Source organism: Hemicordylus capensis, chromosome 9 (assembly GCF_027244095.1).
Source record: "Hemicordylus capensis ecotype Gifberg chromosome 9, rHemCap1.1.pri, whole genome shotgun sequence".
In the NCBI taxonomy this organism is placed as follows: domain Eukaryota; kingdom Metazoa; phylum Chordata; class Lepidosauria; order Squamata; family Cordylidae; genus Hemicordylus; species Hemicordylus capensis.
Window position 1 is genome coordinate 21748327 of NC_069665.1, and position 27783 is coordinate 21776109.

Here is a 27783-nt window from a genome sequence, read left to right on the forward strand (position 1 = left end):
GCAAGAAGGCTGGTCACTAGCCCTGTCCCCACACACTCCCCCGATACCGCTTCATGAACCCCAAGTCGGTCCCTAGCTGCGTTCCCAGTGGCCATCTGAGAACAAGGCTGACACAGCCCAGTCTTTCGCCTGCAAGCTGCTGCCTGTAACAGAGCAGACGTTCCGACTAGAGAAGAGGGACCAGTTTGCATCTGCCAAGCTGGAAGGAGGCACAGCTCCTGCAGCTCGACCAGCTTAGGGAGATGAGCAGTAGGACCCCTCTCCCTGACACCCACAGGGCCTGAAGCTCCCTTACCTCCTCTCCGTTCTTGTCCGTGTTCCGGCCAGACCAGAAGAGATGGGCACAGGTGCTCACGGCACGGCACTGGTCCGGCTTCTTCAGCAATTTGGAAGCCGCCAACGCACACTGCGTCCTCAAGGGTTCGTGGTTCTCCTCCCCGAAGCATTTCATCCTCTCAAACGTCCCAATTATCAAGGTGATGGCAGCCAGCTGTGCTTTTGAATCGCTGATTTCGTCTTCATACAGAGAGAATGCCTAATCCCAGCAAGGAGGAGAGGGGGAGAGAATGGTCAGGGGAAGAGCAAAGTGGCCAGTCGTTCTGATTGCACGGCCCACCTCCCCCACCCCCACCATTTTTTAAGGCAACATTTTCTTCTTTTTGCAAAAATTAAGCTTATGATCCCCAAACAAGTTATGGATCAAGACAGTTGCCACCGCAACTCCTAGGTGGAGCAGATAGAAGAAAGATTTGGGTGTGTGGGTGAAAGGTATTTAAAAGATCCAGGGCCTGGACCCACAGAGACCAACTCCTGCCCGCCCACCCTCAATTTTTTTTTTTAAATTTCTTGTGCCTCCTCCACTCCCCATTGCCAGAACCTAAGGTTTATACGCGTGGGTCAAATGGGCCGTAACCCAAAATTTGGATGAGAATAAGCCAAATCTGACCCCCAAACACCTTTTTCTAATTTTGAGCTTTGCACTTGATGCTTTGACATGCAAATCGATGGTTCTGGCAGACACTTTGAAATCCAGATATCTGGCTGCTAAGCTGAGCTAGAAAGCTAAAAGGCCAGAAGAAGAGCTTCTAAACTGCTGCAGGGAAGCATTCCAAAGTGTAGGTGCCACAACCAAGAAGGCCCTGCTGCACGTGCCCGCCCTGCTGTATCTCTGACACAGAGGAACAATATTTATGGAACACATTTCTATACCGCCCCATATGCCAGTCTCTGGGCAGTTCACAATCTAAGCACACAACAATAATTAAAACATTAACACAGTTAGAACAATTTAAAATATAGACTAAAATATTTATTTATAAGCTTGGCTTTCGAGGCTGATCCAAACACATGGGCCAAGATGGTCCTTAAGTATCTTGGCCACTGACTATTCAAAGCTTTAAAGGTAGTAACTAATACTTTGAATTGGGCCCAAAGATGTAACAGGTAGCTAAAGCACAGGGAGCACCACAAGTGTGTGTTTGGGCTGAAAACAGTTCTATTCAAAATTAAAAGTGCTCTACAGAAAGAACCAAATAAATATGGTGAGACAGACAGGAGCCAGCATGGTATATTTTATTTTTTACATTTTATATCCCGCTCTTCCTCCAAGGAGCCCAGAGCGGTGTACTACATGCTTAAGTTTCTCCTCACAGCAACCCTGTGAAGTAGGTTAGGCTGAGAGAGAAGTGACTGGCCCAAAGTCACTAGGACCAGGGAGACCCGAGTTCAAATCCCCATTCAGCCATGATACTTGCTGGGTGACTCTGGGCCAGTCACTTCTCTCTCAGCCTAACCTACTTCACAGGGTTGTTGTGAGGAGAAACTTAAGCATGTAGTACACCGCTCTGGGCTCCTTGGAGGAAGAGTGGTATATAAAATGTAAATCATCATCATCATCCTCATCATCCAGTAACGGCAGGCAGTATTTCAAAGTCCAGTATTAAAGCCTCATTCCAACCCAGAGCTGAAATCAAGAGGCTTAAGTGAGCCCAACCGTGGTGCTGATCTGTGGTCCACAAGTTTGGCTCAGTGTCTTCTAGAAAGAGAACATGCACGGGCCCTACCTGGGACATGAATTCGTAGGCCACCGTTTCGTGGTTTTCAAAACCAATCTCCCCAGCGGCCAGAGCTCCTTGGAGGAACAGCCGCAGGGGAAGCTCAGCCAGCTCAGCTTTGATTAGAGCACTGATTGTCTGGTGAGCGAATGAGAAGATCTTCTGGCATTTCTTTTCCCATTTGTCATCCTAGAAAGAAAGAGAGAGACAGGTTGAAGAGGTAAGGCGGGGCCAAACCGTGGTGACAGGAGGAGCAAAGCTTGGCCGGGAAGGCTGTTTGCAGTGAAGTGCTTACAATTCCTGCAGGGTGCAGTTAAGGTCCCGAATTTTGTCATTGGAGGGAGTTAGGGGCTTGTGTTCACAGAACTACCCAAGATCATAGCAACATGTTACACCAGATCCCAAACTCTTGACGTTGAGTGGTAGTGTCGTATGTTGTGTACAAGCAGGGAGGAGAGCTGGTCTTGTGGCAGCAGGCATGAATTGTCCCCTTTGCTAAGCAGGGCCTGCCCTGGTTTGCATTTGGATGGGCAACTACATACGAGTGCTGCAAAGTATTTCTCCTTAGGGGATGGAGCTCAGCGGAAGAGCACCGGCCAGCATGCAGAAGGTCTCCAAGTTCACTCCCTGGCAACATCTCCAGGTCGGGCTGGGAATGACTCCTGCCTGAAACCTTGGAGAGCTGCTGCCAGTCAGTGCCTAGACAATACTGAGTTAGATGGCTCTGTGGTCTGACTTGGTGTAAGGCAGCTTCTTATGTTCCCAAACTTTTTCATCTGGAGGCACACTGAACTAAAACAGGGCACACTAGTCCCACATCACACACACACTTGCGCAGCAGGACATTCATTCATGGGCATGTGAACAAGCAACCTTTGGAGCCAGCGCACCCCATAAGGAGGGACATGTCCTTCCCAGTGCATTATGGGGCAAGCCAGGTCCAAATGCCCCCCTTTGGGTGTCTGCTCACTTTCTTATGACCTTCCAGGGGTATTATGGGGCGGGTCAGCACAGCACATTCATCATATATACCAACAGTGATGCCTCTAAAGGGAATGGGCCAATCTCCTCCTAAGAGTTTTGCTAAACATTTCAAAATTTAACTACACACCAGATCCCCCAAGTGTTCTGTTAATAGCCCTGGGATGCACGTGAGGCGGTCTGCTTTAATTAGAGAACTCAGCAGCACGGTCTGCTGCTGCTTTGGGGAGACCCGCAAAGGGACAAATCTGAGGAGAAAAATGGCAGCTCGCCTGCTCTAAAGTTCTGCTGCAGGCTTCGCACCTGACATGTCACTTCTCACGAGGCACAACCCCACAGGCAGGAATGCAGAGAGATGCTTCCTTCCACTGCAGAATGCGCAAGACACGCTTGGGTGGGTGGTGGGTGGGAATTTAGCTTCCTCTCGCCTTCCTCTTGCTTGTCCCCTCCGGATCGAAAGCCAAAGTGACAGGACGGGCTTGCGTGTGTGTTGTGTGTGTTGTGTGTGTTGTGTGTGTTGTGTGTGTTGTGTGTGTTGTGTGTGTTGTGTGTGTTGTGTGTGTTGTGTGTGTTGTGTGTGTTGTGTGTGTTGTGTGTGTTGTTCCCTGCGGCGAGTTGTCAGAGACCTGCTTCTAAATACCAGTTGCAGGGGAGTAGCAGTAGGAGAGAGGGCATGCCCTCAGCTCTTGCCAGAATCATCTGGTGGGGGCCACTGTGTGAAGCAGGATGCTGATGGGCCTTGGGCCTGACCCAGCAGAGCCGTTCTTACGTTCACTGTGGGATGGTGACCGCCACAAGGACCTTCTATTATTCTCAATGCACGCGTCGCTTGCTCGTTTAATGCTTCGTCTCTTGTAACTTGTCGTTTGGTCCTTCTACTCCGCAATTCCTAGCCAAAGCTATATCTTTCAAGACGCAGAGAGCACGCAAATGCAACCAGATCTCTCTCACGGCTCGCCCACTCACCACTTTGGCGTTCTCCTTATAGCGGAAGGCAAGCTGGTACGCCGCGAAGACCAGCGGGGGCAACGTGAAACGGATGCGCTGGTTTCCGCCCGCACCAAAGTGTTTCCGGGCCGTGTTCAAAATCTAAAAGAAGAGAAGAGTCAGAAGGTTGGTACCTACGCCCCGTGGAGAAAGAGGATCATACCAAAAAATGCACAAAAACATAGTCAGATCGGTGTTTTTATATTTTTAGCTTGCATCTTAATTGTGTGATTTTTATAGTCTCGTTTTAATTTTTGCGTGAACGGCCTTGGGATTGTTTTAATGAAAGGTAGTATATAAATTTAACAATCAATCCATAAAAGTGTAATATAAAATAAAACAAAAAATAAATAAAACCTGCTTTACCACTGAAGGATGGGTGCCAAGAGCCTTTGCTTTAGGAGACAGCAGCACAGCTGACATGAAGCCATCACAAAAATGCAAGTACAAGAAACTGGATGGCTTTAAAGCAGGGCTTAGACCAGGACTGCTCAACTTTGGCCCTCCTGCAGAGATTGGCCTACAACTCCCACATTCCCTGGCTGTTGGCCACTGTGGCTGGGGACTATGGTAGCCCGAAAACAGCTAGAGGGCCAAAGTTGAGCAAGCCTGGCTTAGACAAATTGGTGGAAGGCTGGTATATCAGTGGCTACTAGTCTGGATGGCTATAGCTACCTCCAGGTTCAGCGGCAGGACACCTCCGAATACCAGCTGCAGGGTAGCAACAGCTGGAGGGGGCAGCCTGGGCTTCCCAGAGGCATCTGGTGGGCCAGTGGGGGAAACAGGGTGCTGGCCCCGATGGGCCTCGAGCCTGATCCAGCAGGGCTGTTCTTATGTTCTTAAATATGACATGCGCGGAGCAGAGTCAGAGGCAAAGGCACCATTAAAATATTCTTGCTGTTGGAAGCAAGCGGAGTGGTGACTAAGACAACCTTCTCCGTTGTGGTGCTCCGATTATGGAAGACTCTCCTTGGTGTGTGTGTGTGTGTGTGTGTGTGTGTGTGTGTGTGTGTGTGTTTGTGTGTGTGTGTGTGTTTCACCTGCTGCCTACCTCTGATGCCTTTTAGGTGCCAGGTGGAGACTGCTATTTAAGAACACAAGAGCAGCCCTGCTGGATCAGGCCCAAGGAAGCCCATCTAGTCCAGCATCCTACTTCACACAGTGGCCCACCAGATGCCTCTGAGCAGCCCATAGGCATGGGATAAAGGCAGGCCCTTTCTCTTGCTGTTGCTCCCCTGCAGCTGGTATTTGGAGGCATCGTGCCTCTGAGGCTGGAGGCGGCCTATAGCCACACGACTAGTAGCCATTGATAGGCCTGCCCTCCATGAAGCTGTCTAAGCCCCTTTTGAAGCCATAGCTCAGTAGAGCATCTCCTTATATACAGAAGGTCCCAGGTTCCCTCCCCGGCAGCATCTCCAAGATAGGGCTGAGAGAGACTCCTGCCTGAAACTTTGGAGAGGCCGCTGCCAGTCTGTGAAGACAATACCGAGTTAGATGGATAAATGGTCTGACTCAATATAACACAGCTTCCTATGTAGACAATAGGGATGTGCACTGAACGGGGGGAGGGGGGGGTGTCCGAAGGCAGAAGGGAGCTCTTACCCCTCCCGCCACATTTCCCTCACCGATGCTGCACTTTAAAAGCGTCTGGTGGGGCAGCAACGCCCCGTTGTCTTGGACTGGAAATACCCGATACGTGTGCTTCCGGTTCGACGAGGCAACAGAGCAGCAGGGAGGGACACTGCCGCCCCACCGGACCCTTTTAAAGTGCAGCGCTGGTGGGTGGGAAGCGTGGCCGGAGGATTAAGGGCACCCTCGCCCATCCTTAAATGTCTCCCCGCCCCGCCCCCCCATTGCCTTCAAACCAGCTGAACTGCCGGTCGTTCGAACCTATTCAGAGACCTGGGAAAGGGCCTCCATACAGGTTCATGCACATCCCTAGTGGACAGAAAGGCCTCCCCAGACCTTCTGAATCTGCCATTCCGAGGTACACTGCCTCGGAACATGGAGGCTCAATTTAGCTCTCATTGCCAACAGTCGGGGCTTCCCTGGTGACGCTGGAGTGGAATAGCTAAGAGAAGGTCTTGGCTGGCTGGCTGGCAAGGCCTTGGTGCGCCCCCCTCTAATTCCTTCTGGAAGCAGCACTTGCCACTTTGGCTAATGTATTCTAAGTGTTGCTCAATTTTCACTTCTTGGTCTTAATGCTGCCTGCAGAAATTATTCTGAAGCCTCCACTTGGAAGGTGGTTGGTTTTTCTCTGTGTGTGTGTGTTTTTTTTAAGCCAGTATTTTGCAAGGAAGAAATTAAGTCACATTTTATTTTTCAACTGCTCCTGCAATTTAAGAAAATGCTAATGACTCACTGTCCTCGATGTTACTCAGCCGACTATTATGTTTCTCCACCCCTTCATTTCCTCTATTCAACAAGGAGCAGGAGGAAGGAGGAACCTGGGTCATTTACAGCATTCATTATTTAATAGCATGACTAGGAAATCGTTTGGCTTACTGCAGGGATTCTTTGAACTTAGGTCTCCAGGTGTTGCTGGACAACTTCCATCAACCCATCTGGGGGGGCCCAACTCCTGCTCTAGAAGGATTCTCCACACACACACACCACACTTAAAGAGAGCCAGCATGGTGTAGTGGTTAGAGTGCTGGACTAGGACCGGGGAGACCCGAGTTCAAATCCCCATTCAGCCCTGATACTGGGTGACTCTGGGCCAGTCACTTCTCTCTCAGCCTAACCTACTTCACAGAGTTGTTGTGAAAAAGAAACTCAAGTATGTAGTACACCGCCCTGGGCTCCTTGGAGGAAAAGCAGGATATAAATGTCATCATCATCATCATCATCATCCCAGGTCCTTGGGAAGGACTTGATGTCTGGATAAAACAAACCAGTCAATAACACCTGTCTGACTGTGTAAAACAACAACAACAACAACAACGCTCATACCAGGTACTGTTGATCGGGATCATCGGAACAGAGGAGATGAATAAACCTTCCCACAAGACCCTGCTCGTCAGCAAAATCCTCAGGGTCTGGGTCCTCAGCCGGCTGATCGGGCTGGTCCTGGATCAGCGTTGACACCAGATTCATGATGGCATCCACCTGCCGAAGACCGTGCGTGTATCAAGTTCAGCCAGAGTTATCCACAGTTCTGAATCGGAACCTTTGAGGAACACACTAAGGATGTGCACAAAACCATCTGGCACGGTTCGGTTCGAACCAAACTCCAACTGCACCGGGCCAGTTTGGTTTTGGCCCCCTTCAAACCCCCCTCCCCAGTGACGGGGGGGGGGGTGTCTGCGGAGGTTCCCCCTCCCCATGCCAGCCTTCTTCCTATTAGAAATTGCCCGGTTTGGGCATCTCTGGCCATAGGTCCAGAAATGGCCAAAGACTCCCAAACCGGGCAATTTCTTATAGAAGGAAGGCCGGTGAGGGGAGGGGGGACCTCCATGGACACCCCCATCTTTTTAGAAGGCCCCCCCGGGAGAGGGTAAGTTTTAAAAGGGTGATAATTTTTTTAAAAAAATGTTTGTTGAACCCCCAAACCCGGGGGGGGAGGCGTGTTCAGTTCAAGGTCGAACCGAACTGGGGGTGGGTTTGGCTCGACCGCAAACCTTCGAACCAAACGCAACACCAGCACACACATGGCCTCAACGCATGTGCGGCAGCCATTTGCATGGTCAACTTGGTTGCTGAAGTGGCAACCAAAAGTGGGGGCCAGTGGAGGAGGAGCAGGAATGTACTTGCTCTCCTCTGCGTTAGATTTCAAAGCGACTGTGTCGCGATTTGGAAGCTGGACGACGTTTTGGCACATCCCTAGATCTGAGTAAGCAATTTAAAACACAGCCCTTGCCCTCGCCAATGCAAGCACGGGATTGTCACTGAAAGTGAGCAGGAACAGCCTGACCGACACGCAGCTACACTCCCCATCGAAGGAAGAACCCCCCCTCCAGCTGTCTTCCTGTTTCAAGCAGCACGGCTCAAGCAAAGAGCTGGTATTTCCCAACCACTAAACGGTAAACAATCAACAGGAAATTTCCCAAGGGGGGGGACGGGGTCGGTGGGTCTCATGAGCACATTTCCAGAGCTGGTCCTTCAAGAGAAAGACTGGAGCCTTCTGGGCAACCCGAGTCAGTGTGACTCTACCTATTTGGAAAAGCATCACCGACGGGGCGCGGAGTAGGTTGTATGGATCCATTCACAACATAACCCCCGATACAGTCTACTGTAAAACAGCCGGAGACAAGGCCCCTTCCTAACCCAGTATATATGCATGAAGGGAAGCACCATCACCATCTCCACCATAACTTCCGGCATCCACACTGCAGAGAAACATGGATGGGGCCATAGCTCTGTGGAAGAGCATCTGCTTTGCCTGCCGGAGGTCCCAGGTTCACTCCCTGGCAGCATCTCCAGGTAGGGCTGGGAGAGACTCCTGCCTGGAACCTGGGAGAAGCCGCTGCCAGTCAGTGGAGCCAATACTGAGCTAAGCAGACCAAGGGTCCGACTCCGTATATAGCAGCTTCCTGGGTAAACGTTCAAATATGGCCTGTCCCGAGTTGTGTGGTCAGCTGCTGGATTTTACCTAGGAAGACCAACTAAGCAAACTGGGCCTCCAGATGTAGGATGCAGCCAAGCATCACGCCCTGGGGCAGAGGTCCAGAGATGTCGAAGGCAGGACAGAAAGCTGGAGCTCCTTGTTCCCCTCCATGGAGCATGAACCAAACTGGGAAGAGACACCCAGCCTGCCATCGAGAGATAGCAGATCAAGGAAGCATTGCAAATATCCTTCCAAGAAGCACAACTAGAAGAACGTTGTTTCAGCCTTTCCAACAGAGGCAGCGTTGTTTAGTGGTCAGAGTGCTGGACTAGGACTGCGGAGGCCAGAGTTCAAATCCCCATTCAGCCATGATACTTGCTGGGCGACTCTGGACCAACCACTTCTCTCTCAGCCTAACCTACCTCACAGGGTGGTTGTGGGGATAAATATTACCTTGAACCCTGCCCTGGATTCCTTGGAGAAAGGGACAGAAGTGTTAAGATAAATTATATTTCCGTAAACAGCTGGGTACTTGACTGTGCCATTCCCTTACCTGGTCCTGGGAGACAATTTCTGTGTTATAATCCAGCACATTACTCAGCACGTAACAGCTCATGCTCTTCCGGGACTCGTAGTCGAAGTACTCAAAGAGCGGGTGGAAATGTTTCAGCTTCAAGACGGTGAGGACATTGTTGTAGGTATCAACGGGGATCTTCAAGAGCCGCGTCAACTCCTTTGAAACGGCGCTGCTCGTAGCGATGCTAAAGACATAAGTGGGAGATAAAATGGATCGACAAGTTATTGTCACGCTTCTTATGCTCAGGGCCGTCGTGATAAAAGGCGGCCTGTTGGGAAACTGAAAACAAGTGGCAGGAAGCAATGCAGAAGCCAAGTGATTTGGCACAGAATGCAAATGTTTCAGCAGCTCTCTGTCAAGGTTTAATCGGACAGCATCGGTTTAAAAGCATTTCATATATTTTTGTGAATGTACTACACAAAGGCGCTGGTTGTGGGTGTGTATGAACACCTACACACACACGCATGGACAGAATGCCTTAGCTTTGTCGCCGTTTCTTTCTCTCCACTGCAATTAGCAGTACTTCTATAGTAGAAGAGGAAGCGTTGGGGTCACCGTTCCCTCTAAGGTGCGCGGCTGCACACACACTGCCCCCAAGTTCCCCGCACAGTGATCCTTCAGACCCGCACACTCACCACTGCTGGCTGCTGCTCTCCTGGCCCTCCCAGAAGGTGCCGCTTCCTCTGCGGCGGCTGCTCCTCCCTGCCGCCTTTGCCCATTGCCTCAGACTCCTCCGGTCAGTGGTCCTTGGCTCCCCGTTACTTCACCCACCCAGCCCACCCCCTCCTCCAGGAGTGACTGTTGTCTCCTTGGCACACAAGAGGACCAACATAGGAACACAGGAAGCTGCCATATACTGAGTCAGACCCTTGGTCCCTCTAGCTCAGGATTGTCTTCACAGACTGGCAGAGGCTTCTCCAAGGCTTCAGGCAGGAGTTTCTCTCAGCCTTGTCTTGGACATGATGCCAGGGAGGGAACTTGGAACCTTCTGCTCTTCCCAGAGCGGCTCCATCCCCTAAGGGGAATATCTTACAGTGCTCACACTTCTAGTCTCCCTTTCATATGCCACCAGGGCAGACCTTGCTTAGCTAAGGGGACAAGTCATACTTGCTACCACAAGGCCAGCTCTCCTCTCCCAAAAATAATATACTGAGTCAGACCATTGGTCTAACTAGCTCAGTATTGTCTACCCAGACTGGCAGCGGCTTCTCCAAGGTTGCAGGCAGGAAGCTCTCTCAGCCCGATCTTGGAGATGCTGCCAGGGAGGGAACTTGGAACCTAGATGCTCTTCCCAGAGCGGCTCCATCCCCTGAGGGGAATCTCTTCCAGTGCTCACACTTCTAGTCTCCCTTTCATATGCAACCAGGGTGGACCCTGCTTAGCTAAGGGGACAAGTCATGCTTGCTACAAGACTAGCTCTCCTCTCAGAACGAGGGCCCCACGAGCAGTCACTGGTATGGAAGAGGCTTATATTTAATTATTTCTCTTCTGCTATAGCTATTCTCACCCTTGCTCCTCAAGTAATTATTGAAACAATTGCCTAGTGAATCTGAATCTAATGGATTTTCCAGATGCTCTTCCTTTTGTTGTTCTCCTGGTTCTCTCAGTCCTGCATTCTACTTAGCCCAAAAGGAAAATGAGGCTTATTTAAGGAATTATTTCTCTTCTGCTATAGCTACTCCCACCCTTGTTCCTCATGTAATTGAGATTGCCTAGTGAATATGAATGAACGGATTTTCCAGATCCTCTTCCTTTTGTTCTCCTGGTTCTCTCAGTCGTGCATATGAAAGGGAATTTTCCATTTTTTACCCCACACAGAAATATGTAAATATATATGTTTGAAAGCTGACATTAGTTGAATATTAGCATAAGTGGAGAACCCACACAGTCCCCATTTTAACTCCCCTCCCCATCCCCTGCAATACTTTGTTTTATTCTTATGTGTTATATTTTATATCCATCCCTGTTGGCTTTTAAGAAACAATTAAAGACACATTTTCAGCCAAGCTTGTTAGCTATTTGGTAGTTTTTTGGGTATTATTTCAATTATGTTTTAACTGTTTTAAACTGCTCTGTTTGCTTTATTGCTGTAAACCTTTCATGCAAAGTATTTTGTGCCTTTCCATGCTGTGCCTTTCATGCAAAATATTTTAAATCTTTTCATGTTTTCAGTCAATGTATGTGCACATTATATACCACTTTCTAATGGCCTGTGGGCTTCTCAGAGGCATCTGGTGGGCCACTGTGTGAAACAGGATGCTGGACTAGATGGGCCTTGGGCTGGATCCAATGGGCCAACTCCATATACGGCAGCTCCCTATACTCCTAAAGAGGCATCCAATTGTGCATGTTGGCTCCACTGCATCCTCTAATCTACCACTCTGCTCATATTTATTTGGGCGGTTCCATGGTGTAAAGGTTAGTACTCTGGACTCTGGATCCAGTAAGTTCAGTTCAGATCCCCCAGTTCAGTTCGTATTCTCTTTCTTGTGGGTGGGCTGGCACTCTGCACACAGAAGGTCCCAGGTTCAATCCCTGGCAGCATCTCCAGGTAGGGCTGGGAAAGGTTTCTGCCCCAAACCTTGGAGAGCCACTGCCAGTCAGTGTAGACCAGGACTGCACAACTTCAGCCCGCCTGCGTTGACTACAACTCCCATTCATCCCGATTAGCCCCAGCAGCTAATGAGGATGATGGCCGTTGTAGTCCAACATCTGCAGAAGGGCTGATGTAGACGATACTGAACTCAACAGACCAAGTTTCTGATGCGGTATCAAAGCAGCTGCCTCTGTTCCTTTTCACTTACTGCTCAAGGTTCAGCTTGTTAAAGATTTCCACCGTCGTCTCCAATACTTTGTCAACATAGTCCACGCGATCTGGATAGCACTTCATGGCCAGGTTAATGAGGGAGACCTGCAGTGACACCACGTCCTCCGAAGGCATGTCTTGCCTGGACTAGAGAGTGAAGAACACAGAGTGCATCAGCGGGAGCCACAACACACACACACACACACACACACACTCCCACTCACTTGACGCTAGAACAAGGAGAAGTGCTCTGCCTAAAGAACAAGAAACTCCTTTTCAAAACCTCTAAATACATACTAGAACCACCAAACATAATACACGCAAACCTCATTATCCACGGCTCCAATTCCCACAGCTTCGCATAACTGTGGCCGGGTAATTGACACCCAAATTTGGCATACGCAGGAGAAAAAGGGGGCCAAAGCCTTCATATACATAGGTTCCGGACGGCCAGAAATGACCTCAGAGGGACAAACCCTACTGAGGGGCAGCCCCTGCTAACTAAGCACGAAGACATCTTCTAAAAGTGGCGATTCTGTCCCTATCCAACCCCAGCACAGCATCCCTCCAGTGGCCGTTGCTGGTGCCAATCTTGTGTTTCTTTTTCAGACTGTGAGCCGTTTGGGGACAGGGGCCCATCTTGTTTACGTATTATTTATTTTTTCAATGTAAACCACTTTGAGAACTTTGGTTGAAGAGCAGTATATAAATAGCCATAGTAGTAGTAGTTCTGCACACCCTTTTAGGAGGAGGGGCCATTTTGTGGCTTGTTTGTATTTTTTAAAATGTGATTTCCCCCCCATTTGGGACGGGAATGGTGGAGACTAGCCCAGAGACCAGCCTAGCAGGGCACTTATTTCTCAATTTCCATGTGCCTTTATTGCGCTTTTTGATCACTTCCCACACCTTCAGGAACCCCTCCCCAAGTCCTACTGACTCAATAGCTCATTATCCAAAGCAAACTGCGGGAAGGAAGCTCCACAGCTATTGAGGCACACCTGCAGCTTCTCTCCCAATGAACCACCAAGCAAGCAAGCAAAAACCAGAAAAAGAAGTTAAGGAATGATCTTCTCAGAGTCCAAAATGCTTCCAGAAAATGAACCGGTGGGCCACTGTATGAAACAGGATGCTGGACTAGATGGGCCTTGAGCCTGATCCAGCAGGGCTGCTCTTGTCTTCTACGTTTTCAGACATTGTGGCTGGGATAGTGTGGGTTGTAGTTCCACAGCTGGAGAGCCTTCGCCTGGCACTGAAAACCCAGCGCAGGTGCAGAAGGTGGATGCACACGGACGCACCCGCTGCAAGAGGAAGCGCTGAGGAAGAGGAGCCGCTGCCAGTCAGTGCTGACAATCCTGAACCGGACAGACCAAGGGTCTGACTCGGTACAAGGCAGCTTTCTATAGAAGGTCAGAAGTGAGCACCCCGGGAACCTGTCATTTTGGTCTTGGACCCAGGTGGTCTCCAGACTCGCGGAACACGCAGCTGTCGGCAAATACACTCCTGAAGCCCGGGATAAATCTGTGTTCTTTGCATCTTAGACGCCACCCACAACTCACCTGTATGACAGTAGCCACCTGCTGGGAGAAGATGTCAAAGAGCTTAATATCAGCAGGGATTCCTGGCCCATCCTCTCGGTGAGCAAAGAGAGCAAGCCTGAAGCCAGGAGAGAAAGACATTTCACACAAGGGATCCTTTTGTGCTGCACGAATAAAAGTGCAAACACACACACATATCCATTTGCTACTCCAGATCACCGTCGGTTCTCGATGGCATGGCATACTGTGCAACAACCCCCACTGAGGCTTTCTTCCAGGTAAGTACCTTTAAACTGCAGCCTCATGCCTTTCGAAGGAAAATTTAAACTCTTGCTGCATGACCCCCAGCCTTGGCTATATTTATTCATGACGTCTACGCTCTAAAATCGCTTTTTCATGCAGGAAGCTCACAACGCATCTCAGGTGATTTGGAAACCATTCTTGGAACTGTACGACTTGTGGAAGCTATTTTTTGGTAGAAAATAGTAGACAGAGCGATTCTGTGACTAGACTGTTTTATTCTTTGCTTGTTTTATGTTTATGTAGGGGGGAGAGTTTATATACTATATAAAGTTCAAAAAGGGGAAATTTATTATTGATGTTATCAGTATTTATTTCTTTGTCTTAGTGTAAGTTTGATTTTTGGTTTTATTACAGTCTTAGACCAAACAAACAGTACAAAGAAAGAATAGTGTATGTTTGTTAAAATTGTTAATCCTTTCTGAAATATTAAAGAAATTTATCTCCATTTACATTTATACATTTGTATTTATGAGAGCCAGTGCGGTGTAGTGGTTAGAGGGTTGGGCTAGAACTGGGGAGACCAGTTTAAATCCCCATTCAGCTATGAAAACTCCCTGGGTGACTCTGGGCCAATCATATATCTTTCAGCCTAACCTACCTCACAGGGTTGTTGTGAGGATAAACATCACGACGTAAGCTACTCTGGCTTCCTCAGAGGAAGAGCAGGATATAAATGTGAAAATAAAGTATCTTGCCTTTCTTCAGTCACGGAACTCAAGGCAACAGGTTTCCATGGTCTCCCATCCAGGCCCAAACCACACCCAGCCCTGCTTAGCTGCAGCCAGCCTGTGGCATCGTGTGCCTTCAGCCCATGCCCCGTGGCTAACGACAAACCTATCGCAAGCCAGCAAGTTGAGCCAAGTAGGAACAATTCCTGTTCTCTGCATCAGAGATACTTGCTACACGTGGAAAGGCGAAAACGACGACATCTCAGAAGCACGGGCTTGTCACGCAACTGAAGAGACATGCTTAAGAAGGGATTGATCACCCAGCCCGCCCGCCCTGTTTCCACCTGCAGGAGGACTTGATGTTCTCAAGGCAAACGAGAATCAAGCGGAAAGCACAAAAGTGCCCCCCAGGGCTACACCCCATTATGCTCTCTAAGGCTATATAAACCTGCGTGGTTCAGAGAAGTCTCCCATTAAATGCCACCCGCAAGCAAGAAAAATATTGCTTCAGGCTACCCGTTTAGCTATTTTCCCTGCACACCCAGACACGGCAGGGGTGCACGATTCAAATGATGTTGTGGGCCGGAATCACTCTTGAATGATACTGAGAAAGCTGCCCTACACTGAGTCAGACCATCGGTCGGCCTAGCTCAGTACTGACGACACCAGGCCTGCTCAACTTAGCCCCACCAGCTGTTTTGGGACTACAGCTCCCATAATCCCCAGCCACAGCGGCCAATTATGGGAACTGGACGCCAGCATCTGCACGAGGGCCAAAACTGAGCAGCCCTGGTCTACCCAGACTGGCAGCGGCGTCTCCCAGGTTGCAGGCAGGCGTCCCCTCCCAGCCCTATCTTGGAGATGCTGCCAGGGAGGGAACTTGGAACGCTTTTGCTATACAGATACTCTTTTAATCTGTGTTTTACTGTAAGCTGCCCAGAGACATGAATTTTGGGCAATATATAAATATCCTAAATAAATAATTAAAAGCTAAATATAAATCCCTGCGCTGCAACCAGCAGCTGAGAGATTCACAGGCAACAGGACACATGGAATAAAAATTGAAATTTTGAAGAGAGTTTTACAAAAAAAATAAATTGAGGCGCCTTGACAAGCTCCCTGCCTTCGCTGGATGAACCAACACGTTTCTCCCGCATCCTGATCTCACCACATGCCCTACCCTCAACACAGAATGCTTCCTTACCTGTCGATCAATGCAATAATGATATTTTTCACATTCACGTTTTGATGCAACTCGGCGCAAGCTCGCAAAAAAGGATTCAAGGTCTGGAGGTGGAATTCATCTGGGAAAACCTAGATGTGGGAGAGATTGTTAAGTGGAGTAGAGTCATTCTACATTTCCCTGCTACACAAACGCACACGGCACACAATATTTGCATGTGTCTTGTAGCAGGAGTCCCAGACAACCTAATAGAACTTCATCCTCAAGTCTACCCTTATCATTTGACCTCACACACTCTTGCCTCTTCCTATCCAGATGTGCATCACTTCCATTTTTATAGGAATATGGAACTGTGGGGCAGACATGGTGCTTTACCCACAACTACCCAGAAAGCACAACTCTGCCCGTAAATATACACAAAAAAAGCTGTTTATTGACCCACCCCACATTTCTGTGGTTTGCAGTAAGCTACAAAGTTATGAAGCCACCACAACTGTCTTAGACGTCCCTAATCGAGAGCATCTGGTACCATTTCACAGGGAGCAGGTCTGAAGGAAGCACACAGTCTGGGATTGCTGCTTGCTGTCACAGGTTCACCAGGTCGCGCCCACAGCTTACCTGTATGATACACTCCATGAGGTATTCTTGAGCTAGTGCATCCCTGCAGTTTACCACCTGCTCCAGGATGCCAGGCAAGACAATCTAAGGGGGGAAAGAGCTACGTGTTATTATTTTCTCCTCTTCTGCCTCTTGCAGCCTCACCCACGTATAGATTTCTAAGGCTGGTGCAGTGCTATAACCTTGCAAAAAGATGAGAGGGAACCATTTGAGAAGACGTTTGGGCAAGCAAAGCTCCATCGACTACCATATTCACCCGAGTACAATATCGTACTCTGATTTTAATTCAAGCCCCTTAAGAAGAGAGGTTAAATACAGGTTATACCCTTATCTATCCAAAAGGAAGAGGACTCTGGATTTATGATGACTCCCTGATTTCTAGCATGAAAGAATTTGGAAAAAACCTAATCTTGGATCCAGAGGAACACAGTAGTCAAATGTGCACACACATCATCATGCAGTAGTCCACATGTGTAGCTACAGACATGACAAGGTCTGAGCTGCTCTTGTGGGAACAATTGTCCCCTTTGCTAAGCAGGGTCTGCCCTGGTTTGCATTTGAATGGGGAACTACATGTGTGAGCACTTTTAAGATATTCCATTTAGGGGATGGGGCCACTCTGGAAAGAGCATCATCTGCTTGCTTGCTTGCATGCAGAAGGTTCACAGTTCCCTCCCTGGCATCTCCAAGATAGGACTGAGAAAGATTCCTGCCTGCAACCTTGGAGAAGCCGCTGCCAGTCTGTGAAGACAATACTGAGCTAGATGGACCAATGGTCTGACTCGGTATATGGCAGCTGCTCATGTTCCTAAGGTCGGTTGTGACAGCACCTCTCTATCTTGGGCTTATAATATTTGGCTTCCCTCTTCCATTTCACTCCTTCCTACCAGAATCCAAGACAAACTTTAAGAAGAATAACATCAGATCTTATTTATATAACATCATCCAGGACACACTACCAATAATGAACAGGTCTAGAAAAGAGAGGAGGAGACTGAAATGGAGGCTGGATAAGCAGGGGAATAAAATGCCATGATTGCCATGACATAGGCTTAGATACGGTTAGGTATGGGGATTCAGGGGTGGTACCAAATACTTCATGGTGAAGGTGAAGTTTGACAGAAACGAGAGAGGGAAGTCACAGAAGTATTTTGAGAGGTAGTTCCAAGCATACAGGGCAGCAAGGGCAGAGTTGTTTGAGGTAGCAGGAAAACTTGGGGTCAGTGTTCCCTCTTAGGCAGGCTTCCCCAAACTGCGGCCCTCCAGATGTCGCTGAACTACAACTCCCAGCATCCCTCGACACAATTTTATGTGGCTGGGTATGCTGGGAGTTGTAGTTCAGCAACATCTGGAGGGCCGCAGTTTGGGGAAGCCTGCTCTAAGGCATGCAGGTGTGCGCGCACTCACAGGTTTCTTGCCGTCTGCTTAGTCCGTTTTAGATCCCGCTCAGGTTGAATCAGGAAGGCCCCACTCGGAACGCACGTGCACGCACACTGCCTTGATACTGCCCCCCAGAACAAAACTCATTCCGCAAACAGATGGAAAAAAGTTAGAGGGAACACTGCTTGGGACGTCAGAGGGTGGTGGAGCTGGATAAGCAAAGGTCCCAGGAAGGGATGTACTGGGATATAAGAGCAGAGAGATAAGGAGGCAGCAAGGCCATGAAGGGTTTTGAAGGCAAGGACTAGACGTCTGTTCAGTATCTGGGTGTGGGCAGAAAGCCAGAGTAGGGTTTTAAGGAGGGGCTTTGTGTGGTCAAGGCGACACAGAGATAAATGTTAATTTAGACAGAGTGTTGCGGGGGGGGGGGGGAATGAGGGCAATTACACTAGCAATTGGGGATCCAAAGCCTCATTCTGATTCTGTGATGCAACACAGAAGTCTCACGTGAAAGAAGTTAGAATGAACCACCCTCCTAACACATTTCCTGCATGGCCGCGATCTAAGAGGGGCTGCCTTTGGATGAAGTCCGGAAACCGCAACAGGTGCAAAACACGGCAGCCAGGTTAGTCTCCGCGTCGTCTCAAAAAGATGACATTACTCGTATATTAAAAAGAACTATACTGGCTAACAATATGCTCCCAGGCAAAATACACAATGCTGGTTGTAGAAAGCCCTCAACAGCTGAAGCCTGGGGTATTTAAGAGACTTCTTCATTATGAGCCCTGCCGCCCCCACTGAGATCATCCAGAGAGGTCCGTCTGCAGTCCCCACCCATTTGTCCGGAGGTCACTCAAGGGTGGGTCTTCTCTGCTGCTGCTCTGAGGCTTTGGAATGCACTGAAATAAGAGCTTCCCCATATGAACATAGGAAACTGCCATATACTGAGTCAGACCATTGGTCTATCTAGCTCAGTATTGTCTGCACCGACTGGCAGCGGCTTCTCCAAGGTTGCAGGCAGGAATTTCTCTCAGCCCTATCTTGGAGATGCTGCCAGGGAGAGAAAATGGAACCTTCTGCTCTTCCCAGAGCAGCTTCATCTCCTGAGGGGAATATCTTCCAGTGCCCACACATCAAGTCTCCCATTCAGATGCAACCAGGGCAGACCCTGCTTAGCTATGGGGACAAGTCATGCTTGCTACCACAAGACCAGCTCTCCCATCTCTTGACGGCTTTTTAAAAGGCTCTTAAGATCCATTTATTTATATTCACCCAAGTTTTAAAACTAAAATCGTGATATCAATTTCAGTTTGAATTCGTTTTGTTTGTTGCGAACCACCCAGAGACATGAGCTTGGGGCAGTATACAATAAACTAAATTTAAAGAAGGTCAGGGTTGGAGTGGAGGAAAGTTGCACAAGTTCTCCGTTTAGATATTCAAAGGAAGCACGGAGGATAAACACATGCTGAGAGCCGCAGGGCCCATTTGGAAGTCCTTTTGGTGCATACCAATCCACATGGATCTTTTCTACCCCAAGTTGAACAAAAAGGCCTCAAAGAAATCCTGTCTCGCATATCAAGATAAGGTCCTTAATGCTGGTAATGTAGGACCTTCCCCACCTTTTTCAACTCTGCAAACAATGGCTCACATGGGGAAAAAAAAACTACTCAGAGCAGTCGCACAGAAACTAAAAGGCACGTTCGGCAATTTCAATGAGACTTTTACTTCCAATGGGACTACTTTGAGTAATGGTCCTCATCCTGCCAGCCACTGCTATTGCCTTTATGCATTTTCTTCTGCTGTAACAAGCCAAAACTCATCCACATGGCATGTATGCCCTGAAGGGCCACCTCACCTGTTTGTATCGCTCTACGTTGACGCCTTCCAGCTGACTGAGACGGACCAGGTTGGTGCCCACGAGGATTCGCAGCTCCTGCCGCTCCCGCTCCCGCTTCTCTCGGTCCCGACTGTGGCCCTGGTGCTGCATTCGCACCCAGAGCTTATTCATCTCGGCAAAGTTCAGCAGCACAAAGTCCATGGAGTCGCTGATGTCTCCAGTGGTTTCTTCACTGCAAGTTAACGGAACACTGGTTTATGCAAAGAACATAAGGAGATTATTCGATGGACGTGGATTATGCCCATTTTAACAAGGTAAAAGATATGCGCTTTGGCGCATGAAGGGAGATGCTCATTAAGAGTATTTTTAAAAAGCTTTGCGGTTCAGAGGACTCCTGGGCAGATTTAATGCCTGCTGGGAATTAGACCACTTCAGAGGCTGCCAGATTAGGGAGAAAGCTGCAGAAGTACAAACTTCCCCTGGCACCACTTCCAAACCAAACAAGTTGCAATTCTCCTTTTCATGGAAGTGATCCTGTATGACGGAGGCAGGCAGAAGGTGTGTTCGGGTTTACTGCTAAGGATGAACCCGAAACGTTTTGGAGGCCATTATGGAAGCCTCCGAAACATTTCGGCCAACGGGGCCGTTTCGGCTTTCGGAGGCTGTGGGGCTGCTCCTTTAAGGGCGGAGGAGGGTGCACTTACCCCTCCCTCCACATTTCCCCCGCCGGCGCTCCATTGTTTCAAAGCCCCTCGGGGAGGCAGCATACCTCCCGGCTGCCCCGTTGCCGTCCTCTGCCAGAAGGGGCCGGAAGTACTGAGCACGCATGCACGTGCATGCATGGCAGACGGATGCATGCACGCCTGGTACTTCCAGCCGAGGACGGCAACGGGGCGGCAGGGAGGTGAGCTACTGCCCCGGGGGGCTTTGAAACAACGGAGCGCCGGTGGGGGAAATGAGGTGGGAGGGGTAAGTGCAATTTCCCCCGCCCTTAAGGGAGCAGCCCCGCCACCTCCAGAAGCGGTTCCGGGCACGTCCCTATTTACTGCTAGGTCTCTGGGAGAAGTGCAGTAGATAGTTGGGGGGCTCCGACTTCCAAAAGCCTAATAGCAAGCAACATTGCAAATTAAAGAAAGAAGCATTCAAGCATGCCACAGTCCGTCTTGGGCTAACTGCCCACCTCGCAGCCTCACTCAGCTATCAGAGTACTAACTGCCAGTCTTGGATCCTATCTTTGGGCTGCCCTGTTGACCAACTGTAGAGTTTTGTGCGTGAATCCATCATCTGGATGCAAATTTGTACTAGTATTGTAACAGGTCATCCCAGTATAGGGCGCACAGGGAACGTTGGGAATTGGCTCCACCCACAAACCGCCATTCTAGATCTGACTCCGCCCCCCCACTGCTATTCTGCGCCTCAGGTTGGTGGCCCTCAGGTTCTATTGAAAACAAAAGATGCCACAAATATGCATATATGACTTTTCCAAAATTATTTCACTCTACACAGGGATCACGGCTCTAACAGGTTTTCACAACGGGGAGCACGTTGCACAACCTAGGAGCGACAATTGAGAAGACCCAATCCCAGATTGCCACCAGATGAGCTGGTGGCACCCAAAGACGGACCTCTCCTGATGATCTGAGTGAGCAGTGGGCATCCTGCAGCGGAAGACGTTCTCTCAGGAGGGATGCAGTTGTATGCTGTGGTGCTAGTTTTGTAGGTGGGCAGGTAGAACCAAACCCACTATTTGGTTCTGACCAAAAAGGAGCCTAGGAACTTTAAAAATAAAATAGGAGTAATCCAGCGCTATTGGATCAAATAATTCTGCTCCAATTTCAGACTGACAGAAAGGTCTCATTCACTTACTCTGTCGGCTCTCCGTCATCAGGCAAGATATTCCGTGTGCACTGCAGAAGGTAGTTGCGAAGAAACAAGCCCCTCAGAGGATGCTGGACACCACGACACATTTCCACCAAGTCCTTCAAGATGTCCTTCCTGGACTGAGGGAAGGACTTCACATAGACAACCCCTACTGTTATGAGTAAATAGCTGGGGAGAAAACAGAGAGAGAAAATGTTGGAGAGAATAGACGATTAAGGAGGAGGTGACATCTGTACAGCACAGTGGCCAGCCATAGGATTGCCCTTGGGAAGGCCCCATGATTCTCTAAGGCAGAGCTGTACAATCTCAGCCCTTCCAGCTGTTTTGGGACTACAACTCCCATCACTCTTAGCCACAGTGGTCAATAGTCAGGAATAATGGGAGTTGCAGTCCAACACCCACAGGAGGATTGAAGCAAATACAATTCGACCTGCTCAATCCCCATTGCCAAAACTGGGCTTCCAAAGTTGATCTCTGAATCTACGACAGCGTTGTAGACTTGCCACACAAATTCACAAGAGGATCTTAGCTTGTCACCAAGACACTGTTGAGATCAAAGAGCACATCTTTCTTTTTAAGGTAAAATCTTTTTATCCGGACAGCAAAGCATTCTGAAGCCTCGGAAGACAAGTAGCTATAACCTCCCCTTCCCCATTTTTCGGCCCACACATCCTCTCTCAACCAAGAGCTAAAACACTCGCAAATGATGTGTCTCTTTTCAGAGCCACACAACTGCACATATCTTGAGTTGTTCCATAATTCAGTGCTCTGACTGAAAAGGTTGCTTGCGTCTCAGTAAAAGGTTTTGGATTAAAGAATATGCTGCTAACTGAGCAAAGTGGTGATTCTCTTATATTACGCAGGGGGAGAGCAACCGGCCCTCTCCAACCCCAGCACAGCATCCTTCCAGTGGCTGTTGCTGGTATCTGCCTTATGTTTCTTTTTAGATTGTCAGCCCCCCTTTGGGACCATTTATTTATTCTATGTAAACCGCTTTGTGAACTTTGGTTGAAGAGTGGTATATAAGTATCCATAGTAGCAGAATGTTCAAGGTACAAGCCGTGTCCCAAACCGATTGCAAAAATGAAGTTTCAGAACATTCTGGAAGTACGTTCTGCAAGTAACCAAAGTTCTTTGCTGGGCAAGCTCTAGAATATAAATTCTGGGGATCCTTGCAACTTCATATAGTCTATCTTAGAAACAGGACTGACTGCCCTTTGTTCTCTACCAAAACCTAGGAGGTACTATGTATTTTCATCTTGATCAACACTATGCATGCTTGTAAATCTCATTGAATTCAATGATGCATACTTCCAACTGTCTACAACAGATAATTTAAGATTATCAAACCTGAGAGCAACGGCAGGAAGCAGATTAAGGATTCCAGAATGGGGAAAGAATTAAGATTCTTGTTCACTTACAGCCGTGGGATAATGTTTCCGGCATACTGCACCAGTTCATAGAGATCTGCCACTTTCCTTCCCTTGGCAAATTCATCCGTCAGATATACCTCCAGGTAATGCAGCTCATCAGAAATAGCCATATCTTTTCCTTGCGATTAAGGATTAAGATTTTAACATATGGCCACACATCACATGTTATCACCCAGTAACAATAAACGGGAAACCTATACCCAGAAGAGCTCAGAATCTAAAGCAGATGGTGTGAGCGGCAAAAGGAAGGAGCTGACATTTCAGAGGGCAAGAGATTAAGCCTGCAGGCAGAGATAAGGAGACGGGAAGGCTTGGAGATCAGGCCTGCTGAGAGACATGGGCTGAGGGAACCTGACAGTGGGGAGAGAGTAAGCTCATTGCCAGGAGCTTCAGGAGAAAAGAGGGGGAAGTGTGTGAGCTGGGCTTCCAAGTTTCCTGGCCTGTTTGGGCAAATGCATGCCTGTTCCTTATTTGTCCATCATTCCCTTTGCAGATTTGAGTGTCAGGGTACCCAAAGCTACCATGCATGGAATAATTGTTTTTAATGTAATATTTCAGAGTCTTGCTAATCTGTCAACACCAGTGCTAATCTATAGATCTAGCTAGCTAGCTAGCTCACTAAGACAGTCCATGCGTGGATGAAGGGGAATGTGTCGGCGAAAACTCGCAAGAGCTACTGAACTCTCACAAGGAACTCTCGCGGAGAGGCAGGGGGAGAAGCAAACTGGCCCACAAGGTTGCAGGGTGGGTAGCGAGGGGGTTAGGGTTAGGAGGAAGTGGATGGCCGATGGGCGAAGCTGCCGTCGGGCTGAGGAGGAGGGCGGCCCTGGCCTGGCCGCCAGGAGGACGGGGGAGAAAGTGGTGGAGGGAAGGAAAGCGCTCCCGGCGGGTGGGGAGGGAAAGGGGAGAGGAGGCAGGCGCTGGCAGGGGAAGGCAAGCGCGGTGACAAACTGCGGTGCAGATGCGATGCGCCAGGTCTGCTAGTACAAAGTTATTGCTCTCAACAAGCCTGGTGCAATTCAACAAGCGGGGGTGGACAGAGCGTGGACTTTCAGAGAGGCCTTGACAAACTTTCTTTGGATCTAGGTGCCAGCCCAAAAATTTAGCAGGCAGGCAACAGACACTTAATAAAATTACTAAACCTGAGGACGGACATTCTGCAGAGGGAGGGTGCGTGGGTTTCTCCTTCAGCCCCTTGACAAGTAACATATCGGAACAGAAAAAGGCTTGCCTGGCTGCCTGCCTGGGACAGATCAACATTTTATTAAATAACTACCTCCAAATATATATTGCTTCTATTGCTGCTGCTTTGTATTTTTTATGGTTCTGTTGTGCTTTTTAATCCGATCGGAATTTTTATATCATATCTTAATATTTTAATTGTGTAACTTTTATAGTCTCGTTTTAACTGTGTGGACCGCCTTGAGATTGTTTTAATGCAAGGCGGTATAGAAGTGCAACAATAAATCAATAAATAACTATCTGACTAGCCACAGTTAATTTTCTAGGCACCATGGCTCCCTGGCGCCTGGGATTTGTCAAGTGCTGTTTTAAGACTGACCTCGGCAAAAGGCCTTCCAGCTTCCCTTGGCCCCAGACACTTCCCTGCACAAAAGGCAAATGAATAGTCCTTCCAGGTGCCATTGTAGAAGCCCCATCCCGCTTTCAAAGGAGGTAGCAGGAACAGTACTAGGACGTCCTCCTGTCAATACTACCATGGTTCACCCGCCAGCCGCAAGAGGATACAGAGTTCATAGTAGCTCTTTGGAGACAGCATTGAAGTCCGTAGCTCGCCTAGCATGTTGGAGGCGTGCTTCAGGGCGTCCATTAGTTTGTTTTTGTCCTACATTTGACATTAAACACAAGATTACTATTGTCTCCTTCTCAACCGTCCTCCAGCACAGAAGTCACAAAGAGCTGCATTAAGAATAGTCATTAGCTTTCGCCAGGCAGGTTGCAGTCTAAGTTAGTCTTGACTGAGCTCCTTTGAAATTAACAGGATTTAAGGAGGACTATCTTGTCTCCTTGATCTCAAAGGGGCTTAGTCTGCACCAACTAGTCTGGATGCTGCCCAGTATTTTAAGGAGGTTGTATAGAACGATTCAGCAGTTCTTTTCCATTGTAATGGCTTGCTCAATACTGTACACTTTTTGATGCTGAACAAGGCTATATAATTATTATATGAAATGGCTCAGGACGGCTGACATCACAACACACACAAAAGAATTAATCAAAATGAAAACAATTTATAAAATAAACAAATAAATCTCTAGGTTGCCCTTTTGGCACACACTCAAAGGATGTTTACGGGGGTGGGTGGAAAAGAGCGAGAGCAGCATTTCACAGTCACACAAAAGCCCGACATAAAGCTACAACGCTCACCAGAATTAATGAATCAGAAAGCCTGGCAGAGTACAAATTTGGCACCTAAAACTAGCCACCAAGTAGCCCCACAGGCATCCAGGGGTGGGTGGAGGGGGCCATCTCAGAGCTTCGGCTTCAGCACAGGAGAAGTCCTAGCCCGCGAATTCACAGTTCTAAATGTTCTCTTGGGAATGAGACCCAGAGCAAGACCACCTCGGAAGATCTTGACGAGCAGGAGATTCACTTAAGAGATGTTCCCAAACCGGGACCCCCAGATGTTGCTGGGCTACAACCCCCAAGAGGCACTGTGGCCAGGGAGGATGGAAGTTGTAGCCCAACCCTTGCCTTGGCCCAGATCATTCATGGGTGGCAGGTGATAACTGGCACCTCAAATGCAAGCAAACTGGCAGACCCACTCCCAGGGGCATAAGGAGCTCAGCTGCAGCTGGAGAATGAAGTCCTACCGGCTTCTCTGCCCCCACCCCTAATAATTCTTAATCATGCACACAAAGCACGCGTGCCCTGAGCCATGCCCCCTGCCTCTGATATCAGGCACAAGGGGCGTGGCCAATACTGGGGGGCGGAGTCAACCCCAGTGCTCCCTGTAAAGAGGAATCCCAGATGTTGCTGACTACAGCTCCCAGAAGCCCTAGCTGCAGTGGGCTTCGGCTGGGGATTCGGGGAGCTGTAGTCAAGAACATCTGGGACTTTCTGTTCGAGAGAACACTGGCCAGCCCTTGCCGGGCTTCCCTAGACAGAGGTCTGTGGAATCACTGACTGGGAGCTGAGGAGGCGGGGAAAGGAGCTCCCAATCAGTGATTCCACAGTCCACCGACTCGGGACGCTCGGAAGGGGCTGACTGGCCACGCCCCCGATATTGGCCACGCCCCCTGCTTCTGATATGAGATCCAGGGGCGTGGCCACTGCCCGGGAGAGTCCATTCAGACCCTCCCCAGTTACCATTTCATTAACACACCAGCTGGAGAGGAGAGGGGCACACAACATGCTCCCAGCGGGCAAGTGCTTCGTTCGCCGGCTGGGTGCAGGAGGAGGCAAGGGGGTGCCTTGGTGGGGCCCCCCGAGACCATGGCGGACAAAGGAAGCTCATCCCCCCTCGCTCCACTGATCCCATGCCCCGCCTGCTCCAGCCGAAAAGGAAGCAGTGGTATTCTCTGACAGCTGCCGCTTCGAAAACAACTGTGGGTGCAGGTGCATGAGCGCATTCAGCATGCAAGGTGGCACACGGAAGATGCTAGGAGGGAGCCTGCCTGGAGACCCTGTCACTGGAGGGTCCAGAAACAGATCTGCCTGATCCGGGCTAAAGTGATGTGTGTGTGGATATATGCGAGCCAGCCGGATGCGCTGGATTTCGCCAAAATAAAGACCCACTTTTAACAACTCTCTCGACAAGTACCATATTTTCCTGAATCCAAGACCAAGTTCTTTGCCCCCACCTCCCACCTTGCAAGCTCTTTGATGTCAGAAACTAGGGTGCGGTGAGGCGGGTTTCATCCTAAATTCAGAGTCTTCTTCCTTTTGGATGAATACAGATATAACCTATATTTAAAGGGGGGGGTGTTTTAAAGAGGGTGGTCTTAAATTCAGCATGGTCGTCTGTTCCAGTAAATACACTATCTGCGAAAGAATAAAGACGGAGGAACCCAGCGCCCCGGTTCTTACCAAACAACGCTTCATCTGGAAAGACTGGACCTTGACAGCCTGAATGGCTTCATCCAGGAGCTTCTCTTGCTCATCTTGAGGAGACTGCTGTGTGGTCGGCTAGAAGACACACAGGAAGGTGGGGGTTATCAAAATGCCCATATACCACTTTTAAAAATATTCCGATACTGCTTTTCAACAGAATTCTTGAAGCAGTAAAAGACAACAGAAGATGGCTCCTAGCCGCAAAAAGGTGCCACTGATTTTATAAATAAAAATAAAATAATTATTTATCAGCATTTTTTAAATAAATGAAATAAAAGCTTTTATCCCAGCACCATGTCAACCTGTTCATCTTGCACAGCTGCCTCATCTTTCACTGTATTAATAGCATCTCCTCACTGGGAGAAGATCAGCAGCCTCCTACTTCCCCCAATAGTCAACACAACAGCAACAGGAGACACCAACTACAGTCATTGCAGAGATGCTATGCTGGGCTGAGTTAATGCTAAGATTGGTCTACCACAGAGGAGGGGACATGTAGCCATCCCAAGAGAGGAATTCTGCAGCAGAAGGAAGTCACCCAGGTGCAAGGGTCAAGGCCCTTCATACACTGTTTCATTCCAGAATGGCACCGCTGCCAAAACTGTAGCAGACAAGGTGGAGTTTCCACCGTTTTCTTCCCACGTCACCACAATGCTGGACCTTGCTCTGCTCCAAAAGAGAATTTTTATATAGATTTTTTTTTAATATTGCTATTTTAATTTTTGAGAGCTGTACCTCTTGATTTTAATTATGCAGGGTTTTTATTACACTGTAAACCGCTTTGAGATTTTACTGAAAAGCAGTATATAAATTGAATGAATGAATGAATGAATGAAATGTTATTCTTGTAGCTTTCCTGCACTGATTCCAGGATGAATACATCGCCCGACACCGGGTTACAAGATGAGAACCTAATATTCCCATTG

The 27783-nt window shown here is 48.8% G+C and overlaps 1 protein-coding gene across 1 annotated transcript in view; it reads right to left on the reverse strand.

Moving 5' to 3' along the window:
• Positions 1 to 27783, reverse strand: part of VPS35 (VPS35 retromer complex component) — a 35643-nt gene that overhangs the window by 2715 nt on the left and 5145 nt on the right. Inside the window, exons 2-15 of the mRNA XM_053271420.1 lie at positions 26834 to 26932; positions 24536 to 24632; positions 22778 to 22901; positions 21342 to 21524; positions 19494 to 19707; positions 16259 to 16342; positions 15662 to 15771; positions 13508 to 13604; positions 11950 to 12098; positions 9122 to 9329; positions 6975 to 7130; positions 4002 to 4124; positions 2064 to 2243; positions 296 to 535 (exon numbers count right to left, since the gene is read on the reverse strand). Of these exons, the coding sequence (XP_053127395.1) occupies positions 296 to 535; positions 2064 to 2243; positions 4002 to 4124; positions 6975 to 7130; positions 9122 to 9329; positions 11950 to 12098; positions 13508 to 13604; positions 15662 to 15771; positions 16259 to 16342; positions 19494 to 19707; positions 21342 to 21524; positions 22778 to 22901; positions 24536 to 24632; positions 26834 to 26932 (2064 nt within the window). The remainder of the gene's footprint in view (positions 1 to 295; positions 536 to 2063; positions 2244 to 4001; positions 4125 to 6974; positions 7131 to 9121; positions 9330 to 11949; positions 12099 to 13507; positions 13605 to 15661; positions 15772 to 16258; positions 16343 to 19493; positions 19708 to 21341; positions 21525 to 22777; positions 22902 to 24535; positions 24633 to 26833; positions 26933 to 27783) is intronic.